The sequence below is a fragment of the Pistacia vera genome, unplaced genomic scaffold, assembly GCF_008641045.1.
Source record: "Pistacia vera cultivar Batoury unplaced genomic scaffold, PisVer_v2 Contig133, whole genome shotgun sequence".
In the NCBI taxonomy this organism is placed as follows: Eukaryota; Viridiplantae; Streptophyta; class Magnoliopsida; order Sapindales; family Anacardiaceae; genus Pistacia; species Pistacia vera.
The window spans coordinates 544126-561339 of NW_022195391.1; the positions used below are offsets into that span (position 1 = coordinate 544126).

Below are 17214 nucleotides of genomic sequence, written 5' to 3' on the forward strand. Positions count from 1 at the left end.
AAAAAACATAATCTAATTAAGTTATCCTTGAATGGACGTCTCTTTACGGCTAGCAAAAACAAAAAAGTTTGGCATATGAAAGACTGTTCGAATAAAATGCCTTCATCAGAATGTTTTATTTATTCAAATTTAATATTTTAGTAATTAATAATGTGTAGCAGGTGTTGGATTTGGTGGAGAAAGGCAAAAGGAATTAAAGTCGGCAAATATTGAAGCTCAAAGATAAAAGTAATTAAAGAAATGCAGGAGCAAATAGTCAAAAAAGAGGCTTTTAAAAGGCTGAAACATGATTAACACCACTCTTCACGTTCACTAAAAATAGTAACTAAGCATACAATAGGAACTAAACAGCTAAATACATTTAGACTCTTTCAACCAATGTCTAAAGATTATTAACCTGCTGACTAAAAGGATCATATTCGGGGATCACTGGCATGCTTAAAGCTAACATACTGAATTTTGGGCAGTCTTCTACAAACACTAGATCCAGTTCCCTTATCAGTACTGGCCCCAAAATCTCTGTTCTTGACGGGGCCTTCCTCATGCAATACACGACAACACTGGATGAGCTGCTGCGGAGGTATTGCCGACGTTGCATCAGGTGTCTTGCTAGTTCGTGTAAGTCATACATACCCCTGGGCACATGCAGAACTGTTTCATGTTCACAGAACAGATAGAGATTGTTTGGTTAAGTGCGTTGTGAGGCTTGCTATGTATGCAAAGATCCATGTGCAATGACTATACTTTATCACCAAGGGAGTTGTGTGGTTTGTGATATAGTAGCAATGATTAAATTTGTAATTTACTTTAAATTTGGTTTAATTAATTGAATCTTCAATACTAATTAAAGATTAAGTCAAACTCTGCCACTCTCACTCTCTTCTTTCTGTTACACACTTTCAGACAAATCAGCTTTTCTTTATTCTCTGCATTTAGTCAAACAGATTATTTATTTTATTATTATGCAAATAATTATAATTTTACTAAAACGACGCCGCAAACGCTTGTTTAAGCAGACAATTCACTATATACCGAATCTACAGGAACATGCAGGAGCTCTTGTTAAAGAAGAAGAGGATGATGTTGCTGTTGTGAGCAGTCCAAGTTCTTGTGTTACGAGTCAGAACTTTGATAATGACAATTTTGTGCTTCCATGAAGGTAACTGATTAACTAGCCAGTGAACAGTGGATTTGATCCCGAGAGTGTTGTTTATCTAACTCTTTAGGTGTTGGATTGCTTTGTTTTGGCAGGAGATGTATACAGATTTACTGAATAAGAAAGCTAAGATTTAGGAACAAATGATGGAAGTTTCCCATTCTCTTTGTGCAATGGATGTTCTAATGGAGAAGCTAAAATCATCATTGGAGGAAACAAACGAAGAAGAATCAACGGCCAGCAACGATACTACAAATCAAGGTTAATAGGATATAGTTTTGTCTTTTAGGATTAACTTAGAATTATTTTATTGTTTTTATATTATTATTAATCTTTTAATATGTGGATGGATCATGGGATCATATTCTTCAATATAATTCTAGACTGTTAGATCGAGGTCAAGTCAACATTTGACCATGATCCAAGGATGTATGTTAATTTGATGTTTGTGTAGTCAACATTTGGCCATCATAAGGGTTCATGTCAGATTTTGAGGAAAAGCTAGAGGGGCACAGGGACACTATAATTCATTTTCTTTAGAAAACAGAGGAAAACACAGGGACACTGTTTTTGACTGATGTAAATGCTTTGGTGTAATTGCTTGAAGATCGGTGGAAAGCATGACGTGAGCTGTTGAAGAAGATGAATTTGGCATTTTCTCGGGATTGTTTGGTTGCTGAGAAAATGAAGGAAATTCAGGCTTGATGTTATAAGTATTTATATAGAACACAGACTAACATTGACTTATACATTTTAAGTATAAAACTTAAAAGCTGCTGTTAGTTAACAGCAGTTTATTCCTTGACACCATGAAACAGTCGATCAGCTGAATATCATAATAGACAAGGCTAGTCAAATCTCGAGTTTCTTATTCATACCACTCTAATAATAGATTTAGGCCATGGACCAAGTAACATCCACAACACCACCTCAGCATTGAGCCCCAAAGCATGCCATACCGCGCGTCAGACCCATCAACAATATCATTTCTACAAGGTGGCTCTTCATCACATCCATTCACTGAGTCACAATCATCAACAACCTTTGCTATCACATTCTTTCCATTACTAGCCCTTATCTTTATATTCTTCCCACACCTTGACCCTCCATTATACCACCCAGTCGATAGCGCCACAATCAGTTCCGAGTTATTATGATACTTTTCATCACACTCCGATGGACCTCCCCCCTCGCCACCTTTGCTAAAATCATTGTTTGTTTGTTTAGCTTTCGTTGAGGAGGTGACGGTAGGGGAGCATTTGAATTGAGGAAACTTTTTGCTGTTTCATCTTAGTGTACCTGAGGACTGGCATTGACCGCTGGCCGTAGGGCCAGGTTTTGCACATATATGGGTACCAAAGTCGGGATCGTCGTTGCACTTGCCGTTGATGCAAACGAACAGACCGTCGCAGTCGTCAAGGGTTTTGCATGGGCCATTGTAGTGGGAGATGGCATTTGAAAGTGATGGGAGGTTCATGGTAAGAGAAAGAGAAGCTAAGAATAAGATTGTGGTTGCCATGTTTAGCTTGGAATTAGCTTTAAGTTTAAGAGTTAGAGATTGGTGATTGAAGAGAGGGTTTCGTTGAATTTGTTTGAAGTTTGAAGTTCTATATATTTTTTATATTAATAATGACTTCATATATTTGTTTTATCAGATTTTTTCTTTAAACTCTTATCAATAGAACTTTGGTTGATTCAGCAACTTGACAAATGATTAATATATAATTCATTCGAGCTAGACCGACTCTTATCTTTTTCCTTTTTTAACTTGAGTTAGAATGAATATTAGTTAATTAAGTAATTAATTCACTAACTTTCTGTATATTTATCAAAATTCCTGAACTACAATAATTTTTTTTTTTTTTTTTTTTTTTTTTTTTTTTTTTTTTTTTTTTTTTTTTTTGATATTTAACTCTGTAATGGTTTTGAACTTAGCTGAATTTGCCTGCAAATTCAAGCACTCAGAAACGTGTTGAACGTTTGTAAAACAACAGTCTACAATCCATACTCATTGACTCAGTAAGATTCTGGGCTGGGTTTTCAATTTACCATAATTTTGTACAAAATTTTGGGGCTCAACTCTATTTCATCATCAACAGGATTGTCCAGAATTGATCTAATGATCAATAATTCTCACTCTTCGTGTTATGCGTTTGAATTCTACCGAGAGAGGATTTAATTGATAAAGGGAACAGAGCATCGAGTTCGCACAGGTCCTCATGGTGGTGTATGGCTTGTCATTGTGAGCAAAGGTTGTACTTTTGGGTGATACATAATTATAAAAGAAAGGCCTCAGCTATCTAAGATTTTACAATTGGGAAATTACCCTTATAGAACAAATTCATTTTGAAGTTTAATTAGGTATAAAATTATTTTTATGTATATGCAGGTTCGTAGAAAAAACCAACCAAATCCATGGGAACAGGGGAGCTGTTTTTGATTGGCAGAGCTGTATTCTCAAAAAGGCTTATACTTTCTTCAACTTCCAATGGAAGTAGCCATCAATAAGCATGTATTGAAAGTGATAAACAATCCAAGAAAAAGAAAAGAGTTTAATATGTTTTGAACAACACAGTTGATAGAAGTTAAGAAACATGAAGACTATCACAATAACATCAGCAACAATAATAAACTCAGTGGAAATTACGAAGGAATTTTACTAGAAAGTTGATGAACAAAGTGCCTGCAGCAACACTGCATCTCTACCAGCATTTTCCAGAGAATAGAACAATATGACGAAGCTGAACCAATGCAATGCAACACCATTCACAAGAATCTTAAAGGTTTCTTAGAAGCTCAATTCCAACTGGAATCTCTTTCAATTGAAAGTCCAGTCTGGTAGCTTCTATGTCGAGAATTTCATCTCTATTTGTCTATTGTACAGCCAAGGACTCAGGTTTTCCCATCGTAGCAAGGCAAGCTCACAGATCCTTCTCATTTCCATTCGTCATCCTAATGCCTGACATTCTCCAACACTTAGGGTGCAAAGTTCAGTTCAATAATCAAAACGCACTGCTTCAATTAACAGTCCAATTATCAAAACGTAGCACTACAAGTACCAAACTCACCACCTTTCACTCACACTCAGCAACTCAGCATGAACAATAATCCATTAACTCACAACCAAGAAACAACAAGAATAAAAATGGAACAATCTCAGAAGAAAATAACAGATGGTATTAATATTCAATAGAACAGTAGTTCAACAAGCAAAATAAGCAAATAACAACAGACCCCAAATGCAAAATAACGGCTGGACTTCGAGGGCCAGTACCTCCAGACACCTGTTGCTTTTAGTAATTCCCTTTTCTGCCCGTTCCTCTTTTGCATTGTTGAGACACCACGGGTCCATCATAACATTACCAAACTTAACTGATTTTTGAACTGTAAGCTAAAAAGTCAACAGCTCTCATTTCTTCACTTCATCAGGTCAACAAATGGGAAAGATTCTTCAACGTGTCCGCAGCTGTTTGATCTCTGTTCATAGCAATAGATGAAATATAATCAAATTTAAGTAATGAAAAGGTAATCCGTAAAAATAATCCATAATTCATGTTTAATTTATAATTATATATATATTTATGCACATATTTAAAGTCACCATCAAACATTGTCGTCGATCTTAATGGTATCGACAGTGTTGTGACCAGTAACTTCATCAACCAGTTTTCAATCTTTATAACATAAAATAACATTTCTAAATTGGCTTTAAGATCGTTTCTTATCTGGTTACTCACTGACTCAAGTAAGATTCTGGGCTGGGTTTTCAGTTAAAAAAAAAGTTCTAAATAAAATAAATTATTAGAGTTCTTTTAATATTTTTATTTAAGTTTGCATTTATTATGATAATTAGAGTTGCCATTTATAAAATTAAAAAAAAAAAAATCAGATTTAAGAAGTAAATTAAAAAATTATACTTTTTTCTATTAAGTGAAAAGTCAAAACACACCCTAAGTAATTGCCATGAAAAAATTATAAGATTTTACTTTTATAGTTGGACAAAGGATATAAAATTAAGATCAGGCTAAGTCTTTTATAATATAAATGAAATACCTGTTGTTCACGGATGAGAGGACTCGTTACTTCGCTCCACTTTTTCAATAAATTGCTCAAAATCTTCAAGCGAGAGAGACAAGAGATACTTAGTAGTTTCATAAGTCCTTTTTCCTTTCATTTTGAACATGACACCAACATAGGGTATATGTTGGGTAACTTTCTTCCACTTCTCGTCTTTTATCATATAATAAATTTCTTTCAACATAAAATAAAACAGAAGAATCCTTAGGTTTCTTAGATGTTCAATTCCAACTGGAATCTCTTTCAATAAAGGGCATGGTCCAATACGTAAGTCTTCAAGGTTAGGCATCGCACCTTTGTCTATAATCATCAATTCCACTCCTTTAAATTCACTGAGGTACAAAACTTTTAGTTTTGGAAACCAATCTTTTTTGAAATGTAATTGCTCATCATGAGATGTGTTAACTAGCCTAAGCTGCAATAAATTAGGCAGGGCTTGAAGAACTCTTATGTAATCATCAGTTAATCCTGACAAATTCAGATCAATTTTGAAAAGATGTTCAAGTTTAAAAATCCAATCTGGCAGCTTCTTCATATTTCCCATTAAGCGAAGGCACTGAAGACCACGAGGAGGAGAAGTCATCGGTTCTATATCAAGAATTTCTTCTCTACTTATTAGTATAGTTAAAGATACAAGTTTTTCCAAATTTCCGATGCAAGCACATAGATCCTTCCCATTTCCATCTGTGATCTCAATTGCTAACTTTCTCAGATGCCTAAGCTTCATAAGCTCTTTGAGTACTTCGAATTTAGCTTCCACATAACCTAGCTTTTGCAAATCCAATAAAGAGCCAAATCCCGCAGGTATTTTTACCATTCCGTAACGCCAATCACTTCTCACATAGTATGTTAATAGATAACGCAATTTCTTAAGATTCTTGATCTCAACAGGAAGCTCAGTGATAAGAGAAAACTTCAAATTCAAGGTCTCCAAGTTGAGAAGCTTACCGATGGACTTGGGAAGCACTTTTACTTTTGTATTTTTCACACTTAAGTAGTGCAAATGGAAGAGGTTTCCTACTCCTTTAGGAAGATACTCTATATGACTATCTTCAAAATCAAGTACTTTTATAAGTTTGAAATCAACAACAAGGGTAGTCATGAAAGAGTTAGGCAAACTATCAACATTGAAAAGAGAAACAGAACGTATCTTTGAGTCCTTGATGCTCTCAAAAGCACTATCATTACTTCCTTGTATCGAAATCCGCCGAATTTTGTTTGGAAGATTTGAGTGTTCTCTGTTCACAAAATGAGAAAAGCCCAAATATTCGGCCTTTCTAAGGATAATCTCATGCATTAGATCATGGACTCGACAATATCTAGGTCTTCCCATGAAATCCATCTTTACCACTTGAACCAAGCTTCTGTTAATGAGATCAATCAAGAATTCTTCAGCAACTTGTTCAGATGTGCGGCGATTGGAATAAGGGACAAAGCCCTCAGAAATCCACAGGCGAATCAATCTTGCACAATTGATTTCATAGCTTTCTGGAAAAAAACCAAAATACAAGAGAGAAGGTTTGAGATGGTGAGGTAGACCATAATAACCTTCTAATAAAACTTTGTTGCAATCTTTTAGATGAGAATCACTTCCCAACTGTGGCCCCAACTCATCAAGTAACTTTTTCCATTCAAAAGCAACCTTGTTCTTGTTTGAGAGAAGACCACCAACGGCAACAATTGCTAGTGGTAAACCTCCACATTTCCTAAGGATATCACGAGACAGTTTCTCCAACTCGGGCGGACAACACCCTTGAGGACTAAAAGCCTTTCTACAAAAAAGTTCAAACGCCTTATCTGAAGGCAAAGGTTGTAGCCTATGGACATTAACAAAAGGAATCACATCAACAATGCCCCTGTTTCTAGTTGTGAGCATAATCCTACTTCCTTTGTTGTTCTCAATTAAAGCATACTCTATACATCCCCAAAAATCAGTTGTCCACACGTCATCGAACAAAACCATGTAACACTTATCTTTCAATTGTCTCTCCAGTGTGGCAAGCAGATCAGTCTCTTCCATTTTGTCCATCTCTCCATGAGTAGACCCTGTCACACCCTCAAATGCTTGTATCGTTTTTCTTAGTATATCCGTTTTGGTGCATTCTTTCCCAACCGTGATTCGAGCCTGGCAATCGAAATGCTTCTTCACTACATCATTCTTATAAATATTCCCGGCAAGAGTGGTCTTGCCAAGTCCTCCTTCGCCCACAACTGCAATCACCAAACGCTTGGATGTTCCACTCACCAACAAATCAATCAATTGGTCTCTAGTAGATTCGATGCCCACAAGTTCATTGCCTGGGATGAAAAGGGAACAAACTCGAGAATCGTGCGATACAACATCTCCTTGATCTATGTGCCTCAAGTTATAGTCTTTCGCTCTTCTCTGTATATCAGCAAGTGATGATTTGATATCTTTAATCTCAGATGAAATTCCATGACGCACATTAAGTTCCTTAATGAAGCAACGCATTTTACGAAGGAAACCAGTGAGACCTTTGCCATCTTGTTCATGATGCTTCGCCTCACTAAGTATGTGCTCATCTATGACGTCTTCAATGTGATAAGCTTCTTCCCTTACTTGTTTTACCCAAGTACTTACGACACCTCCATCGCTTCCTTCTTCTTCTTCGGCCGCTGCCCTTGTATCTGCATCCCTGAGAAAAGATTTGATGAACTCCAATTCTTTTTTGATGCTTTCAACTTCTTTCTTTACACGTCTCAACAGCTTGGTTTCCTGGACAAGCAAGGAACCCAATGTTGCTATAGCAAAGTCCACTATTAACTCTGCCATGTCTAGTAAGCTTTTCTTGTTCACTCCATCTTAATTGTTAAGATGTATGATAAAGTATACAATGTTTGATTGTTGTGTTAAGAAACCAGTGGGTTGGACACGATGGTTTTGTTGACTAGCTAGTAAAACTTTTGGGATAAGAATTGAACGATGGTAGAGACTCCGTATAACTTAGTTGTAAATTCATAAAGAGCGACAGGTTGTAAATAGGCAACCATTCATAATTCTGTGATTCACATTTGATAACTTTTTTAAATTGTAACATGAATATTATGCCGTTATCGATATCATTGACTATAATATATTTTCGTTCTACAGTTTTTCAATTACATTAACGATAAATAAAATATTTATAAGTGATGTAAATGCATTGGTTAGTGATCATACGAACAAGTGATATCTACTAATATTAGTGATCATACTAATATTATTATTAATAATAAGAACTCTTAAAATTAATTCATATAAAGAGTGCAGTTAACTTTTAATGAGAAATATAATATATGAGAAAGTTTCATGATTTTTTTCTTAACCACCACTGAGTGGTCCAACAGTCAACTAAGACTCTAGAGTGTATTACTCAAGAGGTCTTGAGTTTGATCCATTTTGATTGTTAATAGAGATGGTCATGATCGAGATTTACCTAATTGTTAACTTTAGAGCCCTAAGGAATTAGCTAAGATGTGCGCAAACTGACTTGAATACCCCTAGTCATAAAAAATAAAAATAAAAATTTCATGTCTTCTGAATAATAAAAATAAAATTATAAAATTTGTTAGAAACACGGGATTTATCAAGAAAGTCCTAAATAACTAACAACATAGCACATCTTTCCACGGACAACACGAGCACAGCATCCCAATTGCCAGAGCATGTGACAATTTTCTCACTTTTCAACTCCACTTGCAACTTCTTCTCATTTCTCTTCTAAAGTATACTGTACATTATCCAATTAATTTTATTTTCCAATTTTAACTTATGATAAGAAAAAAAATATTTAATATAATCATGATTTAAAGGTCTATATATATACACACACATATACAACAATCAAATAATTATTAGAAATTTCGTAGAATATTAAATACAATTATAGGGTAAATTATTTAATCATATAGCATTATAAATCTTAATTAAGTAAGCAAAAGACACGCTATCGGCCGCTGATTTTTCTCAACTTTAAATAATAATTAAACATCCAACCATTAATTCATCATCACTGTAACCAATCTAGTTGAAATAAGTAGCAGCCTTCTTCATCTTAACACGACAATAAAAATAAAACTCATTCTTCCCCAGAGTGCGCCTACGTGTATATCGCAACACATTAAATATATATGTCTCACCCTGTTGCGTTTGTGTTGCTGTATAAATTGCCTATTCACATTAAATGAATGAATTGAATTTTATCCTTTATTTTCCACAAGCTAATCTCTTTTGTTGATAAAGAAAATCTGGGCTCCGTTTGGTTCACAATTTTGTGTTTTTGGGAAAAATTTCTTTAAAAAAGATAAAAAAAAGTTGAATTAGGCAGGTATTATGATGTAGGATTTACAAATTATAAAATATGCCCTGTGTTTATTTTTTTACAAAATACCCCCCTATAATAAAACATTAAAAGTTAATAAAAACACCCCCAATCTACCCTCAAATACGGACTGTCGGCCACCACCCCCGGAGGGTGGCCGGAGTCGTTGTATCGGCACATGACCGGCTAGATCTTGCCTGTCGTGCTCCGATATGGCCTTTTCCGACCAGATCCATGATGGATTTGGTCAGCAAAGGCCAGATCTACGGCTAGATCCGACCATTGACGACAAGATCTATGGCTAGATCCGGCCATTGACGGCTAGATCTGACCGTATTTGCTCGTCAATGACGGCCACCAAACGGTCGTCGTTGATGGTCAACGATGACTGTTTATTGGCCATCGTTACCGACTGGTTACGGCCAAAGATTTGGCCGTCAACGGCCAAATCTTTGGCCTTAGATCTGGCCTTTTTCGGCCAGATCCACCGTGGATCTGGTCGAAAAAGGCTAGATCGGCGCACTACCAGCCAAATACAGTTGGTAGTGCACCATCCTACCAGATTCCGGCCATTTTTCGCAGTGGTGGCCGAAATCTGGTAAATGTGGATTGTTGGGGTGTTTTTGTAATTTTTTAAAAAATATTTAAGGGTATTTAATTAAATTAACAAATTTAGGAGGTTTAAAAAAAGTTGAATAATATTGAATAGTATTGTGTGTTTTTGAGTATTTTATTGTTTAACTTTTTTGGAAATACTAAAAGTAGTGGCTTCGTTTGGTTCAAGATTAGGAATATTACTCTTGATATTCCTAAAAAAGTTAAACAGTAAAATACCCAAAATCTCTCATTTTTGGGAATACTATTTTCAATATTATTCAATTTTTTTTAAACCCTCTAAATTTGTTAATTTAATTAAATACCCCTAAATATTTTTTTTTAAATTACAAAAACACCCCAACAATCCACATTTACCAGATTCCGGCCACCACTACCAGAAAATGGCCAGAATCTGGTAGGATGGCGCATTACCGGCTGAATCTGGCCGATAGTGCGCTGATCTAGCCTTTTCCAACCAGATCCACCGTGGATCTGGCCAGAAAAGGCCAGATCTAAGGCCAAAGATCTGGCCGCTGACGGCCAGATCTTTGGTCGTAACACTCGGTCACGACGGCCAACAAACGATCGTCGTTGACCATCAACGACGATCGTTTGTTGGCCGTTGTTGAGAGCAAATACGGCCAGATCTGGCCGTTAACGGCCAGATCTGACCGTAGATCTAGCCTTTTTCGGTCAGATCCACTGTGGATCTGGCCGGAAAAGGCCATATCGACGCATGACCGGTAAGATCCAACTGGTCATGCGCCCATAAGGCGACTCCGGCCACCTCCGGTGGTGGTCGCCGGCTGGGGGTGTTTGAGGGTGGGTTAGGGGTATTTTTGTTAACTTTTAATGTTTTATTATAGGGGGTATTTTGTAAAAAACAAACATAAAGGGTATTTTATTAATTTATAAATTCTACATCGTAATACCAGCCCAATTCAACTTTTTTTTAACTTTTTTCAAAAAACTTTTCCTAAAACCCTCAAATTTTGAACCAAACGAAGCGAGTATTCTCAAGATGCAACCAAACGAAGCCTTGGTTGTCCCCTCTAAGTAAAGAGGGGGCTATATTTTCTCTTCCCAGGAAAAAAATGACGCTCTGGAATAGTTGTCTCTATCCTTGAATTTCGCAATTGCATAAGTATCACCTAGACACCCAAAAGTTTACTAGAATACCAAATTCTTCTTATATAGTTTTAAAAATATCACAAATTCCTTTAAATTTAAAAATATTATCTGAATCAACCCCAATAATTTGAAATTTTTTTGGGATGATTAAAAAATATTTAAATATCAAGCAATATTTTGGTTACAGTTCCCCAAAATGCTTATCAAACATGACAAAAAAAAAAAAAAAAAACAACTATCCACTAAATACATATATAATTTTCGACCATCATTAACGTACCTATGATACTATTGCATGCACATTTATGTTCTAATTAATTAATTTTATGTATTATGTTATTCAAAAAGTAAAACCAAAATGATTGTTTCTTACCTTATCAAAGTTGTACATATCATATAACTTTTTGAAAAGAAAACATTACAGAAAATTTTCTATGGCTACTTTTTCCATAATCAATAATGAATCAACCTTTAGAAGATGGAGTTCTTGATTAATTTGCCTAAGGTTATGTATGGTTTTAAACATATATTAAGACCATCAACAGTTTATCATCAAAGGGATTCTCCTGTTAATAACTAACAGTAACCATCTGTCTATGGTGATTAAAAAATCACACAAAGTCCACGATCTAACATTTGCCATCTTAAACAAGAAGAAATCGACTGTGACGATAAGCTGAGAAGGATAAGAAGAAAGAGACTCAGAAAATGTAAAGTTTGAGAGGTTTCTTCCTTTTTCCCTCAATAGTTGACTATGAATAATAAAATAGAAAAAAGGACATCCAAGAGTCACGTGTTCATTATGAGAGATAAAGAAAAAGTAAAATGAAAAATGGACAGTGTACTCATAAAGCAGAGAGTCCAGCTGTGTCTGCAACTTTGGTTTTAAAGTCATGGCTCCACCCTTGCAATAGTTCAAACTTCAAATCAAATGAAAAGAGCTAAAAGCTTTGGTTGTTTTTCTAATGTCTTGTTTTCTCTTCCTAGTGGTCCATAGTGTGTTTGTCTTAATTAGGGATGAGCACGCGTAGCAGACAGAATAGAACCTGGAGGTAGAACCGAAATTAGGATTGAAATTTACCTAGAACCAACATTATATGGATAGATTCCGGTTCTTTTTTTTTTGGAGTAGATATTGTGCGGATTCGATTTCGATTCCTACATGTGGAGGAACTGGAATCATAATCAAAACCGGAATCGAAATCTGGAAAAAAAAAACCTATAATGGGTACCCAGCTTGGAACCTGCAGCAAGTACCCAATTTAGAACCTGTTTTGGAACCTGGGCTAAAATGAAATATCTGTGAAGAAGGGGGTCTAATTTCACATATAAAAAAATTGAAATAAGTTTAAATTTTTACAATAACCTAATTAAATAAATATACAATTATACTTATTACATATAAACTACGCCATATAAAAAGCATTAATATATTATAATATATTAATATTAAAGTTTTGATGAATTAAGTATATAATTAGAATTAGGACCAATTAAAAGTGTTTTAATGTTATTAAAATAATTATTTTTGAATAAAATAATATATTTGATTGAATAATAATATAATATTTAGTTATTTACTTCAATTATCAAGTTCTAAGTATATCTATAATAAATTAGTAATTAATTAATTATATATGATAGATTGATAAATATTAATACATTATTAGTTAAATGTTTACTTAATTAATTATAAGTTTATAACACTACATTAATAATTTAGTACATCACTTAATTAAATAATTAGAAATTTAATTAATTATAACATTACATTATAAACAAATGATTATTTAATTAATTATAACATTCTATTATAAACATTAGTACAATACTTAATTAAATGATTAGAAATTTAATTAATATAATAATACATTAAATATTTACAATATGATTACTTAATTTATTATAACATTACATTATAGTATGATCATATAATTAATTATAACATTACCTAATTAAGTGATTACTTAATTAATTATGATATTATATTATAAACATTAGTAATTTACTACATTAATACAATACTTAATTAAATGATTATAAATTTAATTAATTATAACATTACATAATTAAATGATTACTTAATTAATTATAACATTATATTATAAATTATAAATATTAGTAATTTACTACATTAGCACAACACTTAATTAAATTATTAGAAATTTAATTAATTAACACATGACATTATGGTTAAATAATTACTTAATTAATTATAACATTATTTATAGTATGATTACTTAATTAATTATAATATTCCATTATAAACATTAGTACAATGCTTAATTAAATGATTAGGAATTTAATTAATTATAATAATAAATTATAGATTTATAGTATTTAATTAATTGTTTGTGTTTTGGTTTTGATTGAGGAATTTTATGTGAATTGTGATAAACTGATTGAATTCAAGTGTTGCCTAGAGATTAGATAATTTATGAGTCACATTGGACACAAATGAATGAGTAATCAAAATTTTTTAGGGGTGTATTTGTAAACTTTTAAGGTATTTTTGTGATTTTTTAAACTAATCGGAGGGTAATTATTTTTTACATGATACCCGGGAAAGGAACTGGAACCTGCATTTTAGGTTCTAGTTCCTGAATTTAAGAACCTGCATTGTACAGTTCCAATTCCATTTCCTTTTTTTAGGAACCTGCACTGTATGGTTTCGTTTCCCTCGAAAAATGCAGGGTACCTGGAACCGCTCACTCCTAGTTTTAATAAATTTCCAAGCATCAACCCAAGTCATTTGACTTCTACTAGCCTATATAATTAGTCGGGCACCCTCCACGAAATTTCACAGAAGAAAATTGAATGATAATCCAATCTATGATTTGATTAGTGATTGATTAATTAGTTTAACAAAACTCAAGAGATAAAGGGTAGACAACAAACTGATCAACTTATAAATATTATTCTATATTGACTTCCAAGAAGCAAAACATATATGCATGTTATTTTTGTCGATTTTTCCTTATACATGTTAATCAATTCCCTCAAAATAAAATGAAATCTAGTAAAATTAGAACTTAAAAGTATACATTAGAGTTACGTGGTTCAGGCTAGTAATTGTATTCCTACATCCACAAAAGATGATTATAATCCATTATTTGAAGAGAGAAAACACAAGTGCAAAATATTCTTCTTATACACCCTCAAACAATTTTTGGGAGTTGTATGACACAAGAGCACTTCCCCATCTTTTTTTCTACTCATTTGTATCTTTCACTCCACTTACAAACCCTATTAGGAGTTCTATTCTTTAGAAAAATCCTACAACAACTCTTTATGGTACAAGTCCAAACTGGTTATAGGCTTGGGACTTGTGTGATGAACCGTCCTGTGTGACGAACCTCTTATTGTTAAAGTGATCGCTAACTGTAACATAAATAAACCTTGCTAAAGAAAATTTTGTAGTTGAATTTCATAAAATGTGTATTATAAGATAGAGAGGGGTAAGGGCAAAACTTGAGATATTGATATATAAGATTGAAAACATATACACAACGCTAAGGTTAAACTTAATTATATATAGCACTCTTCATCACAAAGCAAAAGCATTTTTCTCCATTTCATACATTTAATTTGAGCTTCTACAATAACTAATTAACTTCATCTTTAACAGTTTTATTATACCATTATTATTTAACTGATGAAATATATGCATCACAAAATTCATTTTGACAAAGTAAGTGACTAAGTGGGATGACTAAGTGATGGAGGGTTTGATTGTGAGTTGGGGGAAATGATGAACCAAATGTGGTTCCCAAAGGGACCCATTATGGATAGCGGGTGACGAAGAAGGAATCCGATGCAGATGTAAAGAAGATTTCCCGTTTCCCAATTCAAAAGAAACCCACAACTGTCTAGTCCAGACCCAGCACCCTTTAATAAGTGAGGTTACCATCTGTATCGTACAATAATTTATGCAACTTTTATTTTTTAGTACGGTCATGCTCTTGCCAATCTTAAAAAGCTTCAATCACATGAATATTATCATTTTTTTTCCTTGAATAAACATGTACTCATAAACACTTCTCACATGTTTCACTCACAAACATTGATATAGTTGCCCACATTTGGATATAGACAGAACTCATTGTAAGTTGATTAATCATAAACTGACATATCACATTGTATGAGAAAATTAGTGAGAAAAGTTTGTGAATGTAATATTACTGTATTTTCATATACCAACTTCATTTTTCTAACATTCATTACCCTCATATATTCAGTACCATGTATTCCATTCATTCTACACTTTGGCATTTAAATCCAGCTGATCATCTAGCTGTTGAGAAAAAATAAAATATCACCTCAGGAAGAACTCCAGTAACTAGTAGCTAACGAAGCCAGTTGCTATAACGTTTAAAAAAGCAGCTGCGAGTCATAGGCCAGGCTGGTCAGCATCTCAGAATCATCAAAACTCATCCCTCATGCATAGTCTTTGTAGTGTCTACCATTATTGTCTAAAGTCATCTCAACTGTGCCGTCACAAGCAGAGTGTATCATTAACTGCAGAAAACTACAGATCATGCCTTTGAAAGGCTATGTATTAATTTATAGAAGATGATTAATTAATAATTAATAAACTTTATAGAAGATGATGTTATCAATTAATTTGGCTAAGGTTATGTATGGTTTTAAACATATATTACTGTGAAAAAGTTGTACCAGTTAAACCCTTCACCCGCCGTTCAAATCAACAAAGCTAATTTGTGGAAACAGTATTTTTTTTAGCTAGGCTAAACATAAAATTTAACCTTAAGAACAGTATTTGTTGCTTTGTTATATATAATTTTGTCCTTAATTATTTACCTAGAAAAGACTCTGTATACTGTTAGGCTCTCCGGTTTTAGTTTGTCTGCCAAACTTTGAATGTATTAAATGCGTTTTGAATAGCCAACTTTAATTTTTTTCCCACTTCTTGTGACTCAAATCTCTGTATGTTTGAACCTAGCATTGCAAGCACTGGCTGTCCATAAAAGAGCGTTAGGAATATTTAGCTCTTGAGCAGCTTTAAGAGTGAAGCTCATCATGCAATCAGATACTATGCAAATGACTGGAGGAACGTTTGACTCAGATGTGTTGTTTAGACTGAATGTCAGATGGAGGTATGCCATCGGGGATGGTCTCGAAACGGAAAGTGGAGATGCCATTGAGAGAGTCAGGGCCTTGGGTTTTTAGTAGAACACTATGGATAAACTCTGTGTTTACAAAAGTGATGTGAAAGCCTCTGTAGTGCAAAAGTTTTGCTAGTTTAAGGATCGGATGTGCATTTTCTGCAAGAGGATGAACATTTTCTGAACGCAACACAGAACCCATCTGGCACTTAATGAGGCAATTGCTCATCACAAGTCAGTCGCAATGAGAATAAACACCAATAAATTAGGCAGAGCTTGAAGCACTGTCATGGAATCATTGACTGATCCAGCCAACTTCAATTCTAATCTGATTATATTTTGAAGATTAGTGCTACAAACTGGTAGCTTCTTGATATTCACACTCAAGTCCAAGCTTTGAAGACATTGCGGAGAAGAAGCCACGGATTCTATATCAAGAATCTCTTCTCCTCTAATATACTCAACCGTTTAACCTTTATTGCCTAGTCTTTCTTGGCTGGACCGAATTTTTATTAAATCTATTTCAAGCTACACATTATTAATTGTTTGATGAAAACTTAGATGTGGAAGTTTTTTATTCATAATAAATTTCAGTTATTATATTTTGTATTCCAATTTATATCAATGGGATCGAGTTATCACAGATTTCATGGTGGTTTATGGCTTGTCGTTATGAGCAAAGGTTATACTTTTGGGTGATATGTAATTATAAAAGAGAGACCTCAGCTATCTAAGATTTTACAATTGGGAAATTACCCTTATAATATGCAGGTTCATATAAAAACCAACCAAATCCACGGAAACA

The 17214-nt window shown here is 33.9% G+C and overlaps 1 protein-coding gene and 1 pseudogene across 1 annotated transcript; both read right to left on the reverse strand.

The window, feature by feature from the left end:
* Positions 1-2050: 2050 nt before the first annotated feature.
* Positions 2051-2675, reverse strand: LOC116122264 (annotated as a pseudogene).
* A 1876-nt stretch (positions 2676-4551) lies between these two features.
* LOC116122351 (disease resistance protein RPM1-like) lies at positions 4552-8132 on the reverse strand. Its single transcript, XM_031408216.1, has 2 exons — positions 5210-8132; positions 4552-4633 (listed from the first exon to the last, which is right to left on the reverse strand). The coding sequence occupies exon 1, from the start codon at positions 8025-8027 to the stop codon at positions 5217-5219; it is 2811 nt and encodes a 936-aa protein (XP_031264076.1). The 5' UTR covers positions 8028-8132; the 3' UTR covers positions 4552-4633; positions 5210-5216.
* Between the last annotated feature and the right edge of the window lie 9082 nt (positions 8133-17214).

Coding starts and splice junctions, on each gene's coding strand:
- LOC116122351 (XM_031408216.1), bottom strand. CDS start 8,027: ATGGCAGAGTTAATAGTGGACTTTGCTATAGCAACATTGGGTTCCTTG.